At 40.8% G+C, this 25,866-nt stretch overlaps 1 protein-coding gene across 3 annotated transcripts in view; it reads left to right on the forward strand.

Moving 5' to 3' along the window:
- Nucleotides 1–552: 552 nt before the first annotated feature.
- The window catches only part of LIPA (lipase A, lysosomal acid type), a 29,954-nt gene continuing 4,640 nt past the window's right edge, over nt 553–25,866 (forward strand). The window contains exons 1-8 of one of the 3 annotated variants that reach the window (XM_056120572.1): nt 553–646; nt 4,624–4,735; nt 6,269–6,386; nt 16,958–17,156; nt 18,506–18,615; nt 19,392–19,528; nt 20,905–21,051; nt 22,283–22,354. In XM_056120572.1, the coding sequence (XP_055976547.1) occupies nt 4,625–4,735; nt 6,269–6,386; nt 16,958–17,156; nt 18,506–18,615; nt 19,392–19,528; nt 20,905–21,051; nt 22,283–22,354 (894 nt within the window). In that variant the 5' untranslated portion in view covers nt 553–646; nt 4,624. Of the gene's footprint in view, nt 647–2,013; nt 2,101–3,129; nt 3,153–4,623; nt 4,736–6,268; nt 6,387–16,957; nt 17,157–18,505; nt 18,616–19,391; nt 19,529–20,904; nt 21,052–22,282; nt 22,355–25,866 lie in introns of those variants that run through there. The other 2 variants (XM_056120573.1, XM_056120571.1) reach the window with 2 other exon arrangements.

Genomic DNA, 25,866 nt, shown 5'->3' on the forward strand with positions numbered 1-25,866 from the left:
CACCAAAAGGCAAGATTTCGTCTTTTCTTGTAGCTAAGCAGTTATCTCTTGTGCACAAACACCATGTTCTGTTGTTATTAATAACAATGCTACGCATTTATTATCGTGTTGTGTCATGTTGTGTCTCTTCCCACTACAATGCAAGCAGACTTCATTTAGCTGACTGCTAAACCTTTAGGGTCTCAATACTTCTTGGCATTTAGTAATAAATATAAAACGCACGGCAAGATTGCTTTGCACCGGGCACAATGCCTAGCGCGTTGTAAGAAGCATATCATTTATTTACACTTATGGAGCCCACGGGTTCTAAGCCAGGTCCTACCTCTGCAAAGGGTTGCAGGGAGCACGTAAGAGACAAGGAAGGTGGTGATTCCCCAAGTGGAGCTGGGGAGCTCATCCCCACCCGGCAGGTATCGGCGGTCGCAGACCCCGCTAGGGCCCGCCCACTGCGCATGCTCCGCTCGACGGGCGAGTCTCCCACGTCCAGACCGCCTACAGCTCCGACTGGCTGCGCGCAGAGCGAGTGGCGCCCTGGCCACACCCTCCTGTCCGGCCACCCCCGCCTTGTCCTTGTCATCTGCGCGACTAGGCCGGAGAGAAGCGGGCACTTCGGTTCTGGACAGCATCTTGGGGAGGACGACTCCAGGTGAGTGCTGGCTCTGTCCTCGCCAGATGCGGGTACTGCAACTCGGTCCCCCACGCGTTCAAGGGGCAGGGCTGTGAGCCTGTCGCTGGTGCTCAGCAGCGCTTCCCTTTAGCATCTGCAGGCCTGTGCATTAGTCCCCGCCGCCCTCGCCTTTGCCCCAAGCACCTACAGGTGCCTCTTCTGCAAGATGCCCGAGACATCTCTCGGTGGACCCAGGGTGTGTGTGTGTGTGTGTGTGTGTGTGTGTGTGTGTGTGTGTGTGTGTGTGTGTTGCTGGTTGGGGAGCGGGGGTGTTCTTAGTGTGTGGATCCTTTTCCAGGTGAGTCTTTTAACCTCAGACCTTTCCAGAAAGCCTGATTCCTAGATCTGGTCCCTCCAGTCTGTTACTTCCCTTAGCTCCTGGGTCCAGGCAACTTGCCCGACACATGGGATTTGTTAGCCGGAAGGCATTGTGAAGAGTCAGCTTTGGCACGGGTCCTGGTGAAAGAGCCCTGAGGTATTATTATCATTTTGCTTTCAAGACTGTAATCTAGTTGAACCTCAGTTTCCTAAAGAAAAAAACAAGTATTTAAGAGATTGCAGAGTTGGTGGAAGAGTAATAAGACAGATCAGAAGCAATAGGAGCATAGGTTATTATTTTATGATAATTTTAAAAGTAAAAATATTCGAAATGTAAAATAACCAACAACTGGGTTTAGGACTTTTCTTCAAACAGTGAACGTCAGGCTTATTGTATGCTAATAAGTAGGCATTAATTATGTTCATGAGAGATATTGTATATTAAATATATTCAAAATATGTATTGACCATCTTATATGTGCATATCACCCTGCTAAGGTCCTGGAAGTTCCAAGTTGAATCAGGTACTCGCTTTGCCCTCAGAATGGCTAAAATGAGGGTCGGCAGGCATTTAATTGGGATGCTGAAATGTAGAAAGAAATGAGTTGCAGAGAATTCAGACAAGCATGTGTGTATTGGAACTTGAGGCACCGGGTGATGCTCAAATGATGGAATCCCCAAGCCTCGCATGTGGGAAGCCTTGGGTTCAATTGCCAGAGCTTCACACCTCCCTCCCACTATCTGTGGGCATCACCTCAGATGCACAAGAATTTATCAAAAAAAAAAGAGAGAGTCATTTGCTTAAAAGGGTGAGGAAGTTTCTTAGTGTTGTGCTGGGTGGAACATATTCAGTCGAATGTCTTCAGCTCTTAACTTTATGGAGCTTCCCCTGTGGGCAGCTGGCTCTAGGAGAGGGACCGAATGAAAACTCGTTATCAGTAATTTCAGTTATGACCGTACTCTTATTTTCCCTGCTCAGATCTCTCCTCATTCCCTAGTGATACTGGATATCTTGGAGGTTGTTTTTATGATAATATGAAGACAGGATCTCTATTGCACCATAAATGTTAATTTTAATGGAAACAGTGGACTTACTTTGCCAGTGCACATTCAAGGTAATAGTGCCTCTTGTCTAGGTGTTCTAGGTTCACTGCTAAGAGAAGTAACTCCAGCACTAGCAGGAATTGCATCAACAGTAAATTTGTTTATGATATCCTGAGAACAAAACCAGTTTCTTCAGACTTGTGGAACACTCAGTTTAAGCACATATCACTTGAAAACAGCTGTTTTGGATGGGGATGAGACTCAAGTGGTAGGCCATGTGCAATTCACATGGGAGGCCCTTGCACAATCCCCAGAAGTCCATTATCCCCAGCCCTGCTGGAGTGGCCCTTCTCAAAATAAGATTTGTATTTTCTTTTGGTCATACAATAACATAATAGCATGGCATATGTAAAACTTCATACATTTTAATATGAATATAACTGTGAAATCATGAATATAGTCAATTTTTTAACCTACCCATCACCCCAAGGGTTTGCCAAACACCTTCCATTTACTTCCTGTCCTCTTCCTGGGAAGGCACTTATTTGCTTTTAAACTATAGATTAGTTTTCTTTTCTTTTTAGACTTTTAAGTAAATGAAATCAGATGGTGCTTATTTTTCAGATGGTGAAATCATACGGCGCTTACTTCTTCCCCTTGGTTTTATTATTTGGAGATTATGTTGTGTTATTGTGTATTTCTTCCTTTACATTGCTGAGCGCTTCGCAACAACCGTAGTATGTTGATCTACTTACCCATTTAGGACATTTTTCAGTTTTTGAGTCCTGTCTGTCTGTCTGTACTGTCCACTGTCCTCCCGTTGTTCATCAATTTGCTCAAGTGGGCCCAGTAATGTCTCCATTTTGAGTCTTGTTGTTACTGTGTTTGGCATATCAAATACATCACAGGGAGCTTGCCAGGCTTTGCCCTGTGGGCAAGCTACTCTGGGTAGCTTGCCGGGCTCTTCCAGAGGGGCGGAGGAATTAAACCCGGTTTCACCGGGCTGGATGCACATAAGGCCCTATGCTGTGCTATCGCTCCAGCCTCCAAATCCTCCAAATCCTTTTCATGTCCTTATTCCCTCACTTCCATAAGGACAGCATCTTGGGGAGGACGACTCCAGGTGAGTGCTGGCTCTCCATAAGGGAAGTGAGGGAATAAGGACATGACAAGGACTTGGAGAATTCACTGCTGGTAAGAATTTTGTCTCTTTCAACCTGGTGGAATCAGTCTGGAGAGTTCTCAGTAAATTTAAAGTTGAGCTGCTTTGGGGTATGTAACTCCCATGAGAGAAAAATATTCATTCAAAAGGTTGTAAGCACACCACTATTCATGGAAAGACTAAGTAAAATAGCTAAGATATGTAATCAACCTAGATATTCAACAGCAGTTCAGTGGATCATGAAGATGTATATATAAATGGGAGCGATAGCACAGCGGGTAGGGCGTTCGCCTTACAAGCGGCCAACATGGCCGACCCGAGTTCGATTCCTCCGCCCCTCTCGGAGAGCCCGGCAAGCTACCGAGAGTATTTGATATGCCAGACACAGTAACAACAAAGTCTCCAATGGAGACGTTACTGGGCCTGCTCGAGCAAATCGACGATCAACGGGAGGGCCTTTACCTTTACCTTTACCTTTACCTATGCTACTCAGCTATAAGAAATGATGAAGTCATGCAATTTGCTACAGCATGAAAGAGAACTGGACAATATCAGTCTTTGAGTATTTGATATAAAACAGTTATAGACATTTTTGAACAAGTCTTTGCACGTGTGTACACTTTGAATTAACTTTTGTATTTGTGCGAGATATGGACTTGGCTTTGATTTTCACGCGTGCATCTCCTTAAGTGATCACATGCACCTAAAAATCGGTAGGAGTCTGTGCTGTTGTTCCAGCTCTGCCGGTCACCATCCTGAGTGTCCTTGGAAGACTTACTTCACTTTGGCTTTAAGGTTTTTGCTATGCTGTGTGTTTTGTGTTCCACTGCTAGAAACTAGATGCTCTTTGCTGGAGGATCGATCTTGGGAGGAGAGGAAGTGGTGATGTTTTTCTTTCGGTTTCTCCTGCAGCCTTTCATTTCACATGTCCCCTCAGATGATAGATCTACCTCCTGTCGTATTATTTGGGATAAGAAGAGGCGTGAATAAGTAGTAGAGGCAAGAACTATCGTTTATTGAATGTAAAGATGTTTCAGTCACAGTTTGAAGAGAGAAAATGCGTGTGTAGGGAGTGGGTCTCAGGGTCCAGAACTATGTGGGTCTTTTTTTTCTTACTCCCATTTTATTCTAAGTTCCCCGAATGTCATTTCTCCATAATGGTTTGTAGACAGGAGGCAAGTGGGGTGTGCTTGCCTGGGATTGGAGCAAAATGAGGGTTCCAATAGAAAATAATTCTTTTATTTCTTGTGTTTTTTTAAACTGTTTTAGTTTTTGTTTCCGCAAATGGCAGGGATCATTTTTTGTTTCACATTTTTTACTTGTATTTTATTTGTATTAAAGCTGTTTCCTAGAGTTTAATGGGAACATTACTCGACCAGCAAATGTAATGATTATAAAATTTGCTTAAGTCGCAATAAGCTGTTTTATGCAGGATGAAAATGCAGCTCTTGAGGTTGATAGTCTCTTTGGCCCTTGGGATCCTGCATGCTGAGGTGTCTGGAAACGAGCTGACGCCTGTGGATCCTGAAACACATATGAATGTGGTGAGTTTTTCAAAGTCAATTGATTTTTAAAATACATCTGTGATGGACGTTTATTATTTTCTTAATTCTCACACATGACTCTATATAAAGTCACAAACACTAATTTCTGTATAATTCATTCTTTGTCTTATCATATCTTCTGAATATTAGATTCAGTTTGCTAGATTTTCCTCATCTGGTAATACAAATTTTACCGACTCATTTTACTCTTAAAGTTGATTCTTAATTAGGTAAGTGATAACATAAGATAAATTTTTTTCATTAAGTCTAACTGAATTGTCTACAGCTTAGTAAACTGTTGCTACTTTGCAGGAACATTATTACTGAGTTCAGTTTTGACAAATTGTGGAGCAGTACCCAGGGAGTAGCAGCAATTCATACAAAAATAAAAGTATCTGAGAACCTTTCTGTTAGAGTAAATTAGCAAAAATAATCCTATAACTAAAAAATTTCAAAGTTATATTAAGTAAATAATAAAATATGGAAATACCTCATTAAAACATAAATTATTGGGAAAATGAATGTTATGAAAGAAACAACTTTAAAATAGACATTTTAGTGACCCAAGTGCAACTCGACAATCTTAGAGAGAAATTAATAGTAATCTCAGGGAATATGGTCTCATGTCAAGATCTTTCTTAAACAGATTTTTTCTTTTATCTCTCTTCTTTAAATTTTTGCCTATAAAAATGAGAAAACTAAATACTTTTAGGCATTTATGGTAGTGATATGATAATGATATATGATAGTGATGTTTTATTGTGGTAAGGTAAAGGTAAAGGCCCTCCCGTTGATCGTCGATTTGCTCGAGCAGGCCCAGTAACGTCTCCATTGGAGACTTTGTTGTTACTGTGTCTGGCATATCGAATACTCTCGGTAGTTTGCCGGGCTCTCCGAGAGGGGCGGAGGAATCGAACTCGGGTCGGCCATGTTGGCCGCTTGTAAGGCGAACGCCCTACCCGCTAGAATTGATTATTCATATCCCACTGAGTTCAATTGTGCCATAGATCTTTCTTATGGAGAAATGCATTTATCCCAGTTCATTTCATCTTTTCTCATGCTTCAACACCATATTAATGTTATAGTGTAACATTAGAACTGATGAAATGGATCCATACTTCTGCTTTGCCCCTCACCCAACACCCCCACCACTCTCAGGCTCTCTTAAAATAAGAAAAGTGATAGGTTATCACATTAGTTGGTATATTTAGAAAATAGAAGTGTTTATTTGATCCTGGAGTCTGGATAGAAATAAAGAGCCAATGATGGTAAAATTAGATGCACTTAGTATAGAACTAGCTAAAATAATGAAACTAAGATTTAACCAAATATCTGTGAATATAATGCATAAACAATGAAGGATTTTTTGGAATGGAATGTTGACTGTTGAATTAAGTGACTAAATTCTAATCGCTTTTTGATTTCTTAAATTAAGCCTTTCCTGCATTTAATTTGTCCTCTCTTTTGCCTGCTACTGTGAAAAATCTTTTAAGCTTCTGTCCCCAGAATTTCCATTGTTCTCTTTCTTCATAGACTGAAATTATCTCTCACTGGGGCTTCCCTGCCGAGGAATACTTCATTGAGACAGAAGATGGCTATATTCTTTGCCTTCACCGAATTCCTCATGGCAGGAAGAACTATGCTGACAATGGTATGTGTGTTTTCGTGGGAAGTTAGGAAAGCTCTGAAAAATTATTGCACAGGTGGGATTTGGCAAGTTTTGTAATAGTAACTAACTTCAGATTTTACTTTAAAACATTGAAATGGTTATATTTTCAGACCAAAGAACTTTCGCCCTTTTAAGGGCTATGATTATGCAGGCATATAAGAATGCTTCTTTTAAAGAAGCAAGAATAAGAATCTTTAATTTCAAATTGTGCTTAAATATTAAAAGATTAGATGTGTTTGAGGACATGCTAAGAATCTTTGCTTCCTTAATTATAAGGAATTTGGTTATTTAATAAATATTTTATGTATTAAGTAGATAACATTTACTATTTGAAATTTAGTTTGATTTTTGAATTGGCTATGTAGTCATATAATTTAAAAATCAAGGAGAATATTTGTGAAATACCTCATTTTTAATTTTTGCTCTGTCTACAAAGTCTCTTTTAATAATTTCTTGCTGAAACTGTCTTTAGGAACAAATAAAAACACATTATATTTTTCTATTTTCCTTTTAATAAAATATGATGCATATTCTTTATTCCATAAATTTTTACTTAATATTTTGTAGATCTTTCCATGAGATGCACAAAACACTTTATAATTCATTCATTCAATACTTTTTATAGATACCTGGTGTGCCCCAGTATAGTTATCATGTATTTTGATATCGTGATATATTTAAAAAGTGCCCTACTAATGAGCATTTGGCCATTTTCATTCTTCTGCTAACCAGTATAACTGCTAGAAATAATTTTGTGTGCAACTTTATTAATAAGATACATAGAGAGTTTGGAATTAGAGGATTGTGCATTTGTGATTTTGAGAGATATTTTTAAATTGTTTTTCGCGTGGAGATTGTTTTTGCTTAATTGGGTAATAACTAACATGAATTATTGTTGAAAGATTCAGTGAACCTCAGTAAAATCAAGCTTGGAAACTATGTCTGTAATCCATTTTCTGTGCGCTCCTTAGACTTTCTCTTTCCATAGTGCAATGAAAGCAGATAAGTGATATCTAAGTGACGGTGCTGTGTCATGGAATAGAAGCAAAGTGAATTGATTCTTCCTGTGCTTTTAAGTGTAGAGAGAAGAGTTAGGGACTGCGGCTTCAGCTGACTCTCAGGACTTGTGTGCTTTCACCCCCATACGCCTAAGTCTTCATCTGTAAAAATAATTGTTTAGTTAGATTGAACTCAAAGTTCCCCCTTTTTATATTATCACTTCCTCATATTAGGGTTCATGCTCTTTCACTTTTTTTTCTTTGCGGGAGCTGAGGGAGGAGGCATGTTTGTGTGGGGCAGTGGGTGCCCTTGAACTTTAGAATGCAGCACTAGGCTGAAAAGTATACTTGACTAGATCTAGTTGTAACGTGAGGTCCCTACCTTCTTCTGCTCTTTACAGACAGACCTTCCTATGGGGCATCAGTGATGTGTGATTGATTAACATAGCTCAGAGGGTTGTTTTAAAGGAAATCTATGATAAGTAGCTCAGTTTTCTAAGGTGCCTTTTCTCAGCAAGGGATCATATAAGGCCCCTGTGAGCCCCTAGGACCTTTGGTGAAAATTGCATAAATGGGTGGCCATAAATCATGGGATTAGGGTGCTAACCAGTAGGACAGAGGGGGGCACAAGAATAAACCAGGGCTGCATGGTCAGAAAAGGCTTAGAAACACAAACAAAAAATCTAAAGGAATTTGTAATTTTCCTAACTATTGCTCAGGTGCTTCTCTGCTGGTTTGCAGTTCTGTAGTCCCAGGCAAACCCTGAATGAAGACCCTTCACTGTCCTTCACTCCTTGAGCAGTGTTAGCAGAAGAGTTAGTTCAGTTCATTTGAGCCAAACAAGTTATTTTTTAAAAAAGAAGATATAATAGTTTCCTTCAAATGGATTGATTATGCCATTTCACTTCTGACTTCCTCCTCTGTTAATAACACCATTGCCCTAATGACCTCCTGGAAACTGCAGAATCATTGGGACTTCTTTAGGTAGCTGCCAAATTCTCTCTGGCTCTACAATTATGTAGTTTCAGTTCCTCATTTTCTTCATTTTTCACCAAACCACCACCTGACCTTATTTTCTTGTTACTATCTAAATAGATCCCTGAAATCTGCTCAGAAACTAAGAATTGAGCCACTTAAAAATTTTTTTTGCTATTGAAGTTACATTAACTTGTAGCATCATAAAGATTTTAGGTCATTTTAGGTTTAGAGGCTTCCTATATATTTAAAAAAAGAGAACTCAGGGGCTGGAGCAATAGCACAGCGGGTAGGGCATCTGCCTTGCAGCCGACCCGGGTTCGATTCCCTGCATCCCATATGGTCCCCTGAGCACCGCCAGGGATAATTCCTGAGTGCAGAGCCAGGAGTAACCCCTGTTCATCACCAGGTGTTGTGACCCAAAAAGCAAAAAAAAAAAAAAAAAGAGAACTCAAAATAGGAATATAGAAATTCATTTTAAATCCTTATATATAATATATATAATTCATATAATAATATGTAATTTTAAACCCTTTTAAATATTTAATCATTTAAATCATTATATATGCATATAACTATATATGCATATATAATAAGCATATATTAATCACTGTCATTGTCCTCCCATTGTTCATCGATTTGCTCGAGCAGGCACCAGTAATGTCTCCATTGTGAGACTTGTTGTTACTGGGTTTTTTTTTTTTGGTATATTGAATACATCACAGGTAGCTTGCCAGGCTTTGCCGTGAGGGCGAGATACTCTTGATAGCTTGCTGGGCTCTTTGAGAGGGGCAGAGGAATCGAACCTGGGTTGGCTGCGTGCAAGGCAAACACCCTACCCGCTGCGCTGTCTCTCCAGCCCAAGCATATATTAATATAATATAGTATATAATATTCTTTATTATGTATGTTTATATAATCCTATCCTTTTGTCCACTTTAACTTTCAGCTCTCCGATCATTTGAGCAGAAAAAAAGACAAGCTTTTTCTCTACTCCCAAATGCTTTGCTAAGATCCCTCACAAAGGGATTGTCTTACTCTGTTGTAAGTCTACCCGTTGTACTCATGTGTCTTGTAGTCGCCTTCCTCATCCTTCTCTGTAGCCACTCTTTGAAGTCAGAGTTTGTTTCTTATTTTCTGTGTATCTCTCGTAGCAACTAGCAATACTCTGTGGTCTGCAGCGCTGACCTGAGTTAAAATTCCACTGGGTATAGTACTCAGAATTGGAGTTTTTAACAAAATGAAGTGTAATGGAAACCTCTCTAATGGGATGAAACAAATTTATATCTCTGTGCACGCAGATATGACAGAGTTATAGCTATGTAGTTCCCACAAAAATTTCCCCTCACTTAAGACAAACAAAAGGTTAAGTTGCTTCTAATTAAGTTGTTTGGAACATAGTGAAAACTCATAGAGTATATATGTGCCAGTTCCCAGCTAAACGAACTTCTCTATCCAGTGTTGACCTCCTCCCACTTTGCATGAACTCCATAAAGGAATTGAAATTCAAAACTCAGTCATTTGTAGGGAAATGATTCTATTTTCATCTATTCAGTCTTATTTCTGAAAGTCATGGGATATTAGCTTTAGAAGGATCTGAAAGTATTTCCTGTTTCAGAGATTTAGAGAGCTTGCATTTGTGGGTTGGGAGTGGAAAGGTGGGTATTCTCCTGAGCAATGCTCAGAAGGTCCTGGAGGCCAGTTGGTGATCCTTGGCCATGACAGTCCAAAGCAAGGGCCCAGGTATGCAATGCTTAGAGCTTGCATTTAATTAAATTATTGAATTTTTTGGTTTCATTTTGGAGCCACGCTGTTGGTGCTTAAGGCTTACTCCTGGCTCTGTGCTCAGGGATCATTCCCGGTAATAGGGGTTGAACCCAGGTCAGCTGTGTGCAAGGCAAATGCCCTATCCTCTGTACTACTGCTCTGGTTTTGGGAGTTCGCATTTTAAACACACTCCCCAGTGGATACTAAAGTAACTTCATTGGGTTTGAGAATCCATGTTATAGATCAATACCATAAGTTTTACTGGATGAGACAGCAAGTTCAAAGAAGGATAAAGGTCTGCTTAAGGTTAAAAGATAGTGGCCTAGCCAGTGTGATTATGAATTCACTGTTCTTTGAATTCAGAGAACATGTCCTTACATAATATGTATTGAGCAAGTTAACCCCACGATTGTCAGATTATTTATTTTATTTGGCTGAAACAGGGAACACATAAAAGACATGCCCAAAATATGTACAACAGCAACAATAACAAGGCAGATTTTCATCTTTCCTCAATAGGAAATCAATTTTTTAAGTATAAAGAGTAGAACATTTATATCTGAAATATTTTGTTTCTGATTGCCTGGCCAATGTGAATAATAACCTTCAATTTCTGGAATGTGAACACTAACCTTTAGTCTGCACTTTTGGTTTTTGAGCTGTGATCCTGGCAGAGACTTGTGGGGATTGTTTTCTTTAGAAAATTCCAAAATTTCCTCCGGAATTTTCACAATGGAAAATTCACAATCAGATTGAACTAGGTCTTTGGAGAGAAAAGCCTTTGGCCTGCACTTTTCTCTGGTTGTTTGTTTTAGGGGTCTGACCCATTTCTCAACTTTCTGGTCCCTTATCTGTGATTTTTAAAGGAATAAGAAATAAGCACCACATTTTAAAAATTGCTGTGCTATAACCTGCTGTGCAGAAGCTCTTGATTTATTAGGATGAATTCCTCACATCTCAGCAGCACTCAACAGATGTGGGGTCATTAATGCAACAGTGTGGCTGGGCCTCTCGACCTCACTGACATTAAACCAAGCTTGCTTAGTGCTCTGATGGCAAGGTGGGAAGGAGGGCTGGAGTGTTCAAGCAAGAGACATCAGTGCCAGCTGCAGAGTTGGTCTTTTATATGCAGGCTGGGACTTATGCAAAATCAGAATAGGAAGGATGGAAGAGTACTCCCTAAATCTCCTCTCCTCTGTCATCCACCTCACTGTTGTTTGGCCCACCTCCACACCATGCAGGCTGGTAGTACTGTATAGTTTTATAGTTCTCTGCTGCTTCCCTCTTAGCAATTAAGATAGTTAAGACATTAAATAATGATGCTTGAAATCAATAATGATAGATATAATGCCAGACTGTGAGCTGTTTGAGGTTTAATGCCTATTTTGCATACTCTTTCATCACTTCTGCCAATGCTTCAGTCTCTGCAAGAGCTATCATAGTCCTGGGAACCTTCTGGCTTGCTTGAACAAGTCATAGATACTTTACTAGATTCCTTGAAGGGGCTGCCTTGGGTCAAGAGTTTCCTACTCTTGACCTCAAAGTTACTTGTGGACATAAAACAAGAGTTCCTACAGTGAGTAAAATGAGAGATTGTCACTCTGGTTAAAAGTGTCAGTAGCACTAGCCTTGGATTAGCCTTGGAACTCGAGCTCCACTACTTTTGCTCTGTGACCTTGAAAATGTGTTTCACTTCGTTATATTTTAATATTTTCATCTACTAAGTGGGATGACCAATACAATTTCATAGACTGTGACAATCAGGCAAACCGAAGCCCTGAAAAGTATTGTATCCCGTATAAATGCAACTGCAACTTGGCTTTTTCATTTTGAATATCATCGTGCATTGGATAGCAGTGTCTCATGTTTGCTTCCTCCGTGTTTGGTGAGTAGGACTGTGCTGTAGACTGAATCTCTCCAACCATCTATCCACCCTAAGCTCAAGATAGTGACTAGATGGGAGGTGGAGGGGAGGGAATAGGAAGGGAGTTGGGGAGCAGAGTCCTCATAAAAGGTATCTGTGCCCCTGGGAAACTGATCCCAAAAAGATACTGGCAAAAACACTGCTTCTGTGAACCAAGAGGCAAGCTCTTGTCAGATACTGGGTCTGCCAGCACCTTTGACCTTGAACTTCCTAGCCTGCAGAACTATGTGAAATAAATATCTGCTGTTTACAACAGACCAAAAATCTAGACATTCTATTATAGAAGCTCAAATGGGTTAATGGAGTCTTCATTAGCAGTTTACAACTGCTGGTCCATGGACAAGTTTCAAGGTTTGAAAACTACCAATCAACCATAGTAATTATTAACTGCAGGTCCTTGAACTGGTGCACAGACCAGTCTGTCCCTAGTTGAGGGTTGAAAGCCACTCTTCTAAACTTTAAGGGAAGGAGGAAGATCTTTATGCCCAAGATTTGTTTGCTGTGGACAGGATATGTTGAAGTGCAGATGTGATAGGGAGAGCCACTGTTGGAGATCAGCATTGCTTGATGTCTAGCTTGGTGCCTTTCTCTCTGGAATGTGTGTCCCTTCTGCTCAATGGGCATTTTGGACTAGAGCAAAAGAATTTTTCAAGGAAGCATTTGGGAAATAGGTGGTGGTGCACAGGAGTGCAGAGGGAAGTGGGAGTCACCTATGATGTGAAGATGGAAACTTTGTTCCCTTGTGACCTGGGTTTGAGTTGACCTGTGTTAATTGTATGTCTGAAGGGGCAGAGTTATCCTTCTCCCTCGATGCCCCTGCCTATACAGCAGAAGGCAAAGGCCAGTGGCCTAACTCTGCACTGTGTAAATAAAACCTTTCAGTCATGGCCCTGATAAAGCCATAGGCAGGAAAGTGCTTGATTTGGGTGACTATGCATTAACTCTTACTGCTTGAATTCTTACAGTTAGATGCTTTTGGGATAAACCTCTTTTGTATTTTCTCCAGTGTCTGTAATGCTATAATGTGTGAATATAATTGGTATCCCACTGATGTTCCTTGTTCTCTATGCTTGGGGCTATTTTGTTTGTTTTAGGACCACGCTTAGGAGTATTCAGGGGTTACTCCTTGTTCCTTGATCAGGAATCACTTTGACAATGCTCAGGGGAACAGTGGAATATCAGAGATTGAACCTGAATCAGCAGCATGCAAGGCAAATGCCCTAACCCGTTGTACTATTGCTCCAGTCCAATAGTTTTTTTTTTAGGATAACTCTTGAAATATAATTTTTAAAAAATTTTTATTAGTGAGACATCATGAGGTACAGTTGTAGACTTACAAATTTTTGTGCTTGGGTTTCAATTAAACAATGATCAAATACCCATCCCTGCACCAGTTGAAATATAACTTTGAGTCTAACTCTTGAGTATTAGAGCAAAAGTTGCTTCCATAGATCCCTAGTTTGGATAAATGATTATCTACTCTTCATCATTCTTACGAAGCTGGCACTTGAAGATCATCTGGGACCCAAATTGTGCAAACCATGGATCTCCACCTCTGGTTGACTTCATCTAGATGAATCCATTTTAAACAAAATTAAGAGTAGGCTGCATTCAGAGAGCCCAGGGATCTTGTTAAATATAACTCTTCACAGGCTCGGATTTGGGGGTTCTCTATTCTCAGGGCCACGGCTGACTCTGAGTGCCCAGGCGATTGTTTTTAGCCAGTTTGGGAAAATATTTCTTGACTTGCAATGAAGCAGTTCTTGTGTATAGAGGGAATATTTGAGACACATGTCATTTACACCTCTTCATTTTTTAATGAACTTTCTTTCTTAAAATAAAAGCAACAACTGTTACAAACAACAACTATGTGATGACTGACTTGAGTTTCAGTTCTGGTTCACAGCTCAGTAAGTGTTCCAGGGCAGGTGATTCCGACCCAGGTTTTAGCTACCTCATCTTTAATAGGGAGGTGGATTGTAACATCTCTGGAAACAGCCCAGATCATGTAAGACAAAGTGCCAGACACGTGGTTGGTAGCTGTTAGGGATAAGTAGTAGTAATAATTGCAAATCAACCAGATACAGAAATGCTTGCTTGGATTTATGGTACTTAATTGGGGCAGGTTCAGAAAGACCCTGAGGGCCTGGGATTTTGGGGGGTAGGGGGTCTAAATCCTATCTTAGGGAACCAATCCATGAGTGTGGGGTTTGTGCAGAGCTGAGGGCCTACTTTGATGTGTCTGTAACTTCTCTAGATTGTCCAGTCCTGAGGACCATTGCAGGGTGGTGTAGTGATGGGGTCCTTCTGACTTTGCATTCCTCAGTAAGAGTTGATGAGACTGTATGTGCTTTATTTTTTGTAAAATTTTTATTTTTTAACTTTTTAATTGAATCACTGTGAGACAGACCCTTAGAAAGCTGTTCATGATTGGATTTCATTCGTACAGTATTCGAACCCTCCACCAGTGTCCGTTACTAACTACTACTACTTCTTCTTCTTCTTCTTCTTCTTCTTCTTCTTCTTCTTCTTCTTCTTCTTCTTCTTCTTCTTCTTCTTCTTCTTCTTCTTCTTCGTTTTCTTCTTCTTCTTCCTCTTCCTCTTCCTCTTCCTCTTCTTCCTCCTCTTCTTCCTCTTCCTCCTCTCTCTCTCTCTTTATCATTGTGGTTTGCAATATTGATACTGAAAGATTCTGTTTGTGCTTTATAAGTTGCATAAATCTTTTTGCCACATTTTTTCTAGAAGCTGCCTTCACAGAAGGAGTGCAGGGCCTCCTTTTGTGTGACTTTTAACTATAATATCTAAAATACTCTGGAGACTTGAAGTGATTCAGACTTCAGACTTCAAAAACTAGCAAGGAGCTAGACTTGCCTTTGGCAGTGGCAGATCTGGTGAGCCTGTGCTGACAGGCCTCATCGAGTCTCTGAGCCATTAGTTAACTTGACGATGCAGAATTCTGGGCCTGAGAGTCCCTGGAAGGGTGGGTCTTAAGATGCTGACTGTTTCACAAGATTCCCAGGCCTGTCTGATGAGCTGACATGATTAGAAATCACTAGGTAAATTCAGAGTAAAGCGTTAATTTACACATGTTGTAGCAAATAATTTCATTGACATCTTTTACAAAATGATTTTTCCAATTTCTTTGGGCCCATCACAGCCATTCTAGAATGAGACCTGTGTAGACCCTACTGTGGAAGAGAAGGCCAGTGCCTTGGGAGACCCCGACAGGCATCTTTTGTGAATGTGGACTCAGCGCCTGCGCTCTCAGAGCTGCATAATCAGTCTCCTCTTTGCCTGTGCCCATATTTGACCCTGGTCCGGTGGACAGCACTGCAGGTGCTTCTCTTTGCTGATTTACTGTGCACAATTTTAGGTGACCTTGATGCTGAGTCACTTTTGCTTCAGGGCCAAGGTGCTTTCAGGCATCTGCCTCAGCCTCCAGCCCACCCTGATTCATCTGGGACCAGTTGGACTACTATAGGGCACAGTCCTTGTCCTGTTCTATTGGTTTGTTGCTCTGATGGAGCTACCTCTTGAGCAGAGGGACTAGACTGAGAACTGCCCGAGCTGCCTCTGCTTTCCATTCCAGTGCCTCCTTTTCTAGGAGAAAGCTGGGTATTAAACTCCTTCTGTACCACATTTTGCTAGGAAAAGTTCATATGACATCTCATAGCTCATGACTCCCTAATGTATTTCACATTTCCACATTGCAGGAGCTATAAATTTCAGGGGATATTGAAATACCTTACTCAGAACAGCATATCCTAGAGAGGACAGGCTTGGACGTGTTAGTCTAATTCTAAGTCTCAGGGTCATGCAGTGTTCATTCTATGAGGACGGGCCTTTTCACTCCTGTTTATGTTCTCTGGATAAAGAATGCCTAGCGTACAGTCAGTGCTCAATAAGTGCTTGTTTCATGAATGATTGATTGATTAATCCTGATACAAGGTAATGTCATATGGGCAGGTTTTTTCAGTGCCAAGCTCTGAAAAAGCTTGTTTTGGGTATAGGTGAATAGTATATAAATTGTATAGATATATGTGTATGATAAATATAGGTATATGTTATATATATGTAATAATATATAGTTATACATTTAGGTGTGATTATTTTTCCTCTGATTTTTGTTGTTGTTGTTGTTAGTGATGGGGATCAAACCCTGTGTGTTCCACCTCTGTGTCATATCCCTGACCCTATTATTATTATTTTTTCTTTTGGGGTCACACGCAGCAATGCTTGGGGGTTACTCCTGGCTTTGTACTCAGGAATTACTCCTGATGGTGCTTGGGGGACCATATGGGATGCTGGGAATCGAACCCAGATTGACCTCATGCAAGGCAAATGCCCTACCTGCTGTACTATCGCTCCAGCCCCAGCCCTATAAATAAAATAATGGTTATTTTGTTAAGTTACATTGTGAGAAATATTACCAAAGGAGAGTATAAATGCATTCCACAAATTCTCAAGACAGGTTTTGCTGGTTAAGTCAGTGAGTCTTATTACCAGATAGACAAAGAGAGCCCATTTTTACTTTTGCCTTTCTAGTACTAATGTTATTTTAGGAATAGCTTACTTCCTTTATTTTTTTTTGTTGTTGTTGTTATTGTTGTTGGTATGGTCATAATTGGCATACCGAGGACTTACTCCTGGCTCTGTGCTCAGAGATCACTCCTGGTGGGGCTTGAGGGACCATGTGGGTGCTGGGGATTCAGATCTACTGTGTTCAAGCAATCACCCTCCCTGCTATACTATCCTTCTGGCCCTGCCTCTCTTATGTTTTAATTAGCTGCTGTGACATTCGCTTTTGATCTTTTGCTATCTATTTAGCAAGCTCTCACACTTGTTTTGAAGCCAGGTGCTAACTCCTACTAAACATGGGTGTTTTTCAGGTCCCAGACCAGTGGTTTTTCTGCAGCATGGCTTGCTCGCAGATTCCAGTAATTGGGTCACAAACCTGCCCAATAGCAGCTTGGGCTTCATTCTGGCCGACGCTGGCTTTGACGTCTGGATGGGGAACAGCCGGGGCAACACGTGGTCTCGGAAACACAAGACTCTCTCAGTTTCTCAGGAAGAGTTCTGGACCTTCAGGTATGCTTGAATTGAGTGTGACAGACTTCTGTTCTCTTAGTACCTTTGCAGACACACAGGGAGGCAGGTGTCTACAGGTGGGTAGAGGTAGTTCAGAGAGGGGAAGTAATGGCCTGTACAAGTTTTAAATTGTTAAAAATTTAATAAAACACATCAGGGTAAATTATGAGCAACTGATTCTGTTTCTGGGTGCATCCAGTCAGAAATATCTTATCTTGGCATTTATTATTATTTCTGTCAGAATGGCTAGTGAGCTGTGTTTCATTAACCATTTTTCTTCCATGTGCTCCAAATGTTCACTTTCTGATTTCTGGAAATTCTCATTTAACTGTAACCATTCATCACTCTATGGGATTTCACATGTTATGTAAGTCCACTCCCAATCTGTTTTCATTTTGTAAAATTAAGATTCGAAATACCTGTGTCAGAAGCTCCTTGGAGACTGAGAGGAGAGGCTGTAGGGAGAGTGGCCCATTGGCAGCCCCACTGTCAGTGCTGTGTACAGTTACATCTCGTCTGGGGAGACTCACGTACACAGCAGGCACTGGCGGAGCCTTGGTAGCAGATGTCAGAGAAGGTCAGCGCTGGGAACTCCTGCAGGCTCATCTCCTTTGTACAACCAAGAACCAGCCAAGGGCATAACACACACACATGAGCACTGTCGTCAACTTGCACATACATACACAAATATAGTCTCACATCATTTATAGCACTGTCCTCCCATTGTTCATTGATTTGCTCAAGTGGGTCCAGTAACATCTCCATTGTGAGACTTGTTGTTACTGTGTTTGGCATATCAAATACGTTACAGGTAGCTTGCCAGGCTTTGCCGTGTGGGCAAGAAACTCTCGGTAGCTTGCTGGACTCTCCGAGAGGGGTGGAGGAATCGAACCCGGGTTGGCTGGGAGAGCCACGTGCAAGGCAAATGCCCTACCGCTGTGCTATCGCTCCAGCCCCACATCACTTATAAAAACAAAAAAAAATGGAAACTACCAAATGTACTTTAGCTGTGAATGGAAAATTTAAGTATGATATATTGATAGAGTGAACAACCTTCCACAATAAGTGATGGTTCGATGAAGCTAGAGATAGAAGAATACTTACTCTTCAGTCCCATTTATGGAGAAGTTTAAAAATGGTTAAAGATAATTTTGATGTGGGCTTTCATGGAGGTGAAATAGGAAAGCCTCTGGAGGCAGGCCAAAGAATTCTGTATCCTGGGCTCAGTGTTGTTTTCCCAAGCTGTATTTAGTTTGTGATATAAATCACCTAACTGCACATTTATTCTTGGTGTGCTCTTTTATTTGGATGCAGTGTCTCAATGTCCTTCCCCATTTTTTGTATGACAGTTATGATGAGATGGCAGAGTATGACTTACCAGCTTCAGTCAACTTCATTCTGAAGAAAACTGGCCAAGAACAATTGTACTATACAGGTCACTCTCAAGGAACCACAATTGGTATGTTTGTAGCAGTTTGAGAGTTAAGAGAATGTCTTATTACAGAGTTGACATATGTTCTTAAAAGTGTAATGTTGAAATAAAAATGGTTCATCAGAGATGTCAGCAAAATGATGAATGAGTCAAGACTAGACTCTAGACTCTCTTGACCTTTCCAGCTAAGGCCTCACGGTGAAGTATAGGTCCTGAAAAAGGCCCGTAAGGCCAAAGAAGCAGTGCCTTTATAAGGGGTGGTGGTGGGAGACCTTTGAGAGGTAGGAATGATTGTGGATAAGATCCCCAGTGTGACCTGATACTAGGATTCTGTGACTTGTGAGCAGGAGAGAGGCCAGCCTTATCTGCCTCCTCATTTCTGTCTTCTGCAAGGCAGTGGTTCTCTCCACAGCTGGAGTCATTAGTAAAGATGGGCATGGGGGTAAGATGATGATGTGAGGAAGGGGGAGGGTGAAAGTGTGGGATATGGTGAATATGGTGAAAATGTTAGAAATGCAGCCTTGCCTTACCTTAGGTTACATTATTGAAAGAACAGGGGTGATCATCTGGCTCTAGCCACATGATTCCTCAGTTGAATTTTCCAACAAAAGACCTTGATTTACTAATTAAGTCAGAGTCCCTCTCAAGTGCTATACCCCCTGGAACCATTATTATTTGCATGCTTCTTCACTACCACAAGAGAACATGGTGGCAGATGGCAGGACACCCCCACCCCGACCCCCTGCCTTTTCAGAGAAAGTCCCTGCAGGTGGATTCCTGTTATTGTCCTTTTATTTCCACAGGTTTTATAGCATTTTCACGGCAACCTGAGCTGGCTAAAAAGATTAAGATGTTTTTTGCCCTGGGTCCTGTGGTTTCACTTGACTTCTCTACTAGCCCCATGACTAAACTTGAACTTATTCCAGAATTTCTCACGAAGGTATATTTCCCTCTTCTCTCCTTCTATCCATAAATTTCTTCTTTAAATCTGAAGACTTGGTCATCAGAGGGAGTGTCTGTGACTTCCTCTTCTGGTTTTTGCTATGAATGAAATGATGGAATTTCTTCTCACTGCTTACTTTAATTTTTCTTCCCCACCTCTTCATTCTGAATTCCAGATCTTAGGGAGTCAGGCAAAGTGTATAATTAACTCTGTTTGGATCTCCACATTTTAAGGATTAATAAAACTAAATAGGTAAGACCATAAGGAAATCTGAGAGAATGTATTTAGGGGTGAACTAGAACTGAACCCTAGAAGGTTCTAGGGTTGATAATGCTTGTGTGGTAGGCAGAAAGTTAGTGACAAGAAGTGCACCTCCCACGTGCTGGGGATCCAAGGACACTGTTCTCACATTTTATAAGACAGTACCTAAATAGGCTGGAGCAATAGCACAGTGGGTAGGGTATTTGCCTTGCACGTGGCCGATCCAGGGTTTGATTCCTCTGACCCTCTTGGAGAGCCTGGCAAGCTACCGAGAGTATCCCACCTGCACAGCAGAGCCTGGCAAGCTCCCCGTGGTGTATTTGATATGCCAAAAACAGTAACAACAAGTCTCGCAATGGAGACTTTACTACTGGTGCCCACTCGAGTAAATCGATGAACAATTGGAGGAGAGTGTTACAGTGCCATAGTCCTACAGTACCTAAATAAAATCTAATAACTTCACTGGGGATTAGCCAAACTCCTTTTGAGGAGGAAACCACTTTTATAAGAGCTCTTGCTGGAAAAATAGCTAAATATTGCACTTGTCTTGCTTATGTAAGACCCTAGATTCAGATTGGTACGGTGTGATGGTGTGAATACACTTAATACCACCTCATCAGATACCTAAAATAATTTCAATGATAAGCTTTGTGTTATCTGTGATTCTATCACAGTATTCTTTAAAAAGTAATAAAAAGGCAACAAGTCAGGCAGTGGACTGGATTTTGAATTAGTTGTATGTCCCTTGGGCAGACACATTGATGATCAAACTCAGTTCGAACTCTTTCTTAGAAGTTACTACCTACCCATCAGATTGTGGTGAAACTCTTTGAGTATGTCTGTGGGATGAGCAAAAATTTTCACACTTAAAGTTTTCAGTAAATTAATTTTATTTCTGCCCCCCCCCCCATTCCACCCTTTTTCCATTTTGAGACTAAATGCCATCTATGCAGTCACCTTTGCCATAATAAATGTTTTACATAGGTATCTGAATCTGAACTGGTAGTTCTTAAAGACCCTTGGCATCTGTTTCTGCTTTGAAGGTGGGTTACAGAGTCCTATGCACTAAGATGCAATGCTGAGATATTCTTGGGTTACTATTTATTTTGCAGGACATACTGGGGGTCAAAGAATTTCTTCCCGAGAGTGAATTTTTGAAATGGCTGAGTACACACATCTGCACCCATGCTATTCTGAAGGAGCTTTGTGGAAATATCTTTTTTGTTATTTGTGGATTCAATGAGAGAAACCTAAATATGGTAAGTATATTTGTATTGACTTGCTTTAAACATTTGATGATTTTACTTTGTCAGCCCATGTCCTTATTTGTATTGAAGGAATTAGGGTGTGGGGAATATGAATGACCACACTAGATCTTTTAAGCAGCATTGTCAACCACTGGTGGTAGGGGCTGGGGATGGACATGTGGGCCTTTATGGGTTCCTAAGCTATTTCAGGAGTATCAGATGTGAGAAATGCATAAGTGGGGACATAGCATGAGACTAGCCTGTCAATTGGTAGAACAAGAGGGTGACAGGAAGAAAACAAGATCAGAAGAAGCCATGTCAGAAAAAGGATGAAACACACTGGCCTAAATGTTCTTTCAATACATTGGTGGAGGAAGGTTACACTGGTGGTGGGATTGGTATTGGAATACTGAATACCTGAAATGACTGTATTATGAACAAATTTGTTAACTCATGGTGTTTAAATACCTGAAATGACTGTATTATGAACAACTTTGTTAAGTCAGGTGTTCACATGGAAAAATATAAAGGCTCTTTAAGAGGTTGTAGGAATCAATTTCATTAAGTATCCAGAAAACCATCTGTTACTATCCACAGACTGGTTAGTGTAAAATTCCTATATTGCACTTATATATAAGCTATTAAATGAGGAAATCTATCACAATTTAAATTTATTTTCTATTTATTCAAGTGATTTTTTAAAAAAGATATAATAAGTGTATTAAATTTGGAATAGCCCTTATACTTTATTAAATAAATGTAGGTATGCATCATATAAAAATACGATGTTTTATTTCTTAAAATGTAAATCATTGGCCAACAAAAGACTGGTGTTCTAAGGTTTTGGTGTTTGTCATTTTGTATTTCGGAAACAGGTTTTAAAAATTTGAAATAATGTTTTTAGAGAAATTATTCAGCGATATTAATTTTTCTTGATGATAGGAGGGAGTTGTGATTGTTATACAAAATTTTGTAAATTAAGAGCAGTATGAGAAGATAAAAATGGCCAATAATGTCAGTCCATACAGCCCCCAGTTCCCATGTTGATGCATTTTTTTCACATGTGCCACATGATGTGGTTGTTTCTTTTAAGACATATTTGTAGCCAAAGAATTTTCTTCCTGTTCTTAATCTCCAGTATTTGAAATCGTAGTGCTGGAAATTGTTTTGAACTCCAAAATAGGTTGTTTATTATCCAAGCCTCCTGAAAACTTTTATTCTTTATTCCATGATTATTTTTCAGTCCAGAGTGGCAGTTTACACAACACACAGTCCTGCTGGAACTTCAGTGCAAAACATGTTACATTGGCGCCAGGTGAGCATTCCAGGGGGTTGTGTAAAATCAGAATAAGCAAATTCAGTGTGCTTCGTAAAGCCCCACTCTGTGAGCCCTTCCTGAACAGCAAGTTGTCCCAACAGAGCTGGTTTCCTTCCCCAGAGTTCTTGATTCCTGGCTCAGTTTCCAGTATCCTCCGTCCCTGCCCTGTGGCAAACTACTGTGACTTAACTAAACAGATAAGGGGATTTACATGCTTTCTTTCTCTTCCTCCCTCTATTCCGTTGGGTTCTTGTTATACCCAGACTTATATATTATTTCTATTCCTTCATAGGGCAATATTTTAGAACCGCTTTCGAGATACACTGCTATTTCATCTTTAATCCACAAAATGCCTGAAATATAAGGACAAGTGAGAACTAAATTGTTCATGTGCCTAAATGGGAGACACTAGCTTTTTTTTTTTTCCTTCTGGGGTCCTGAGGATAAAACCAGGGCCTCACAGACATAAAACCGCTATGTTACAGCTGAGCTATATCCCTTTTTAAAGTAGCTCTATTACTTTTAAAAGCGTTTTTGAGGAGATGGGAGATGGGAATTTCTGGCACCACCTGGCTCCCCAAGCAATTCTGGGTACAGCCTTTGAGTCCCCTCATCGCCACTGGGGTGGACCGAACAATCCCTGGCACCACAAGCCTCACGCAGCATCACAGCTGGACCTGGCAATGAACCACCAGCTTGCCTGGCCAAGAATCACTGGTGAGGCTCCTGGACTGCCTAAGTATTTTAATTTTTTAAATAAAATATTACAAAGGTAATGTATGTTCATCTCAGCAAACTTGGCTATTACACATAGGAAAAGAGAAAAGAGAAAGCAGTTTCTTTCTTTTTTTTTTTTATTGAATCACCGTGAGACGAACCTTTACAAAGCTGTTTCATGATTAGGTTTCAGTCATACAGTGTTTGAACATCCATCCCTCCACCAGTATACATTTCCCAACCAGCACCAGTATCCCTAGTTTCCCTTCCATTATCCTCCTCCTCCATCTCCCAGCTTCTCTCTCTCTCTCTCTTTCTCTCTCTCTCTCTGAGAGGATTTTTTTGGTACAACCCCAGCTCCCACCCTGCATCCACCAAATTTCTTTTAAAATATGTAATAACTGACCATTTAACTTCTAATACAAATTTTTGCAGGTTTAAAAGCAATTTCCATGCACCGGCAGTCACAACTTACCTGAGAATGACACGAGTGACTTTTAAAGCATGCCTTTTAATAAGATATGTTTTAAAGAAGGAGAGGTGGCCTTGTGATCATTTAAATTGTCTACAGTTCAGACTTTCAAAAACAAAGACTAGAGGGGCTGGAGAGATAGCACAGCGGGTAGGGCGTTTGCCTTGCACGCGGCCAACCCGGGTTCGATTCCCAGCATCCCATATGGTCCCCTGAGCACCGCCAGGAGTAACTCCTGAATGCAGAGCCAGGAGTAACCTCTGTGCATCGCCAGGTGTGATCCAAAAAGCAAAAATAAAATAAAATAAAATAAAAAGCAAAGTAAGTTTAAAAAAAAAGCAAAGACTAGAGAGATAACTCATTTGGTCAGGGGAACTTCATTTGGACCAGAAAAATCTGTGCTTTTTTTTTTTAGGGAACAAAGAAAACACTCTATTGAGGCTTAAGTACCATATATGTTTTTGTATAGGTATATGCCTGCAAAACTGTCACTACATGCAAGATGGCAAACTTATCTATCATCTGCCAAGCATTTGCATGTTCCCTTTCCACACCCCACCATCCGGGCTCCCCCCTTTATCCCCAAACAACTATCGAGGTACTTTCTCTCACTCTAGGTTAGTTTGCATTTTCTGGAGTTTTGTATGAGTGCAGTTACATACGTGGTCTGATCTCTGAATGGCAGGGGTAGAATCACTGATCCTCACACACAGGAAAAATCCAGTATTAATTTATGACTAGACCTCACTGTGGTGGATTCCTCATCTCCATATGCAGAATTACAGACAGAAAAAAGTCCTCATGTACCTCATGTAACTGGACCCAGGCAGACCAACTCTGTTGTTTGTTTGAGAGTCAACTGGTCTCTTGAGCCTTGCCCTTGTTTTTATTGAACTTCTTTTACTTAGCCTAATGATTTTGAGATTTATCCCACTGTCGTGATATCAGAAGTTCATTTTTTGCTGAGTAGTGAAAGGGTCTATATTTTTTTTAAAATAAAGACTGCCTGGGAGATTCTTCTACTCAGCTGATTTCAGGAGCTACTGACTCAAGACATCACTGATGGTCTGAAGTCTCCTGTGTGGAATTTGTGGTGTTTTTCTAAGGAACCAGAGAGGAAAGGCCCTGAGCCCATTAACTTAAACATTTCAGCTGTCTGTGACTCTATGTGATATTTGTATTGGTTAGAAGAGGTGAGTGTGGAATGTGGCTAGTCAGTCATAACCTGCTGAAGGACACATGCTCACCTCTTAAGGAAGGACCACAAGCCTTCAAAAAACACTCCAAATTACAAGCACTCATTCAGGTCCGGGATTTACTTTATCTACCCTACCTTTCTGGGCATTTTGCCTTCTTTCCTAGTAGAAGTTTCTTAGAAAGACACAGTTTAAGTCCCTGCAGGAGTGAGTCTGCTCCTGCTCAGAGGTTGAGCTTTCTGAGTGGACGGCAGATGCTGAGTGGCCCTTACAGCTCGCCAGATGGTAAACCATCAGCTTCAGTAAAGCACAAAAGACCAGCCAAGCCTGCCTTCCAAGGTTTCTTGGGAATGGAGCGGCCCTGGGAGTCAGGCTGTATGTTACAGAATGGTCTGTGTCGTTGGCAGAGGAGCTGGTGAGGCTGCAGGCTCTTACTCTTGTCCCAGTCCCCTTTATCCCATCTCCTAGAAAGAAGAATTGGGTATTCTCAATGTCTTCTTAACTGAAGCTAGTTGGCCTCCCCGTCTGTGGGGGCCCACTGGAAGGAAGCTCATGAGGGATGTGGTTTCTCCCCTGGCAGAAATAACAAGGCTTAGAGTAAGGTGCAGTGCTCTGTCACGAAGGGAAGAAAACCCAGTGGTGGTGGGAACCGGAGAACCAGAACAGTCGATGGTCTCTGCCATAATCGCAAATGCTTTTCAGTATTAGGTCAATAATAAATGTAAAAATAATTGCCACCACGTGACACCTTCAAATTTCACAATACTCATACTCCAGTAGGAGCAAATTAGGTGGCAAAGTTGCATAGAAGCCCACTGAGCCCAATAAGAGAAAACACAGAAGATTCAGCTAGCACCGAACAGCTCTGGAAATCCTCAGACATTGACTCTAATAATATCATTGTGAGATATGACAATTTTCACCGATTTTCTTTTACTGAAATATTTTTTGGTAATTCCATTTGCCATTTTACAACAAGCAATATGAAATAAATTAATTTGGGCCAGATAAGGGGACAAGCATGGAGGGGTTGGGAAACTGGGAATATTGGTGGAAGGAAGATCACACTGGTGGTGGGATTGGTGCTGGAACATTGAAGGCCTGAAACAACGGTAGTATGAAAA

The sequence above is a fragment of the Sorex fumeus genome, unplaced genomic scaffold (genome assembly GCF_029834395.1).
Source record: "Sorex fumeus unplaced genomic scaffold, SorFum_2.1 ptg000043l, whole genome shotgun sequence".
Taxonomy (NCBI): domain Eukaryota; kingdom Metazoa; phylum Chordata; class Mammalia; order Eulipotyphla; family Soricidae; genus Sorex; species Sorex fumeus.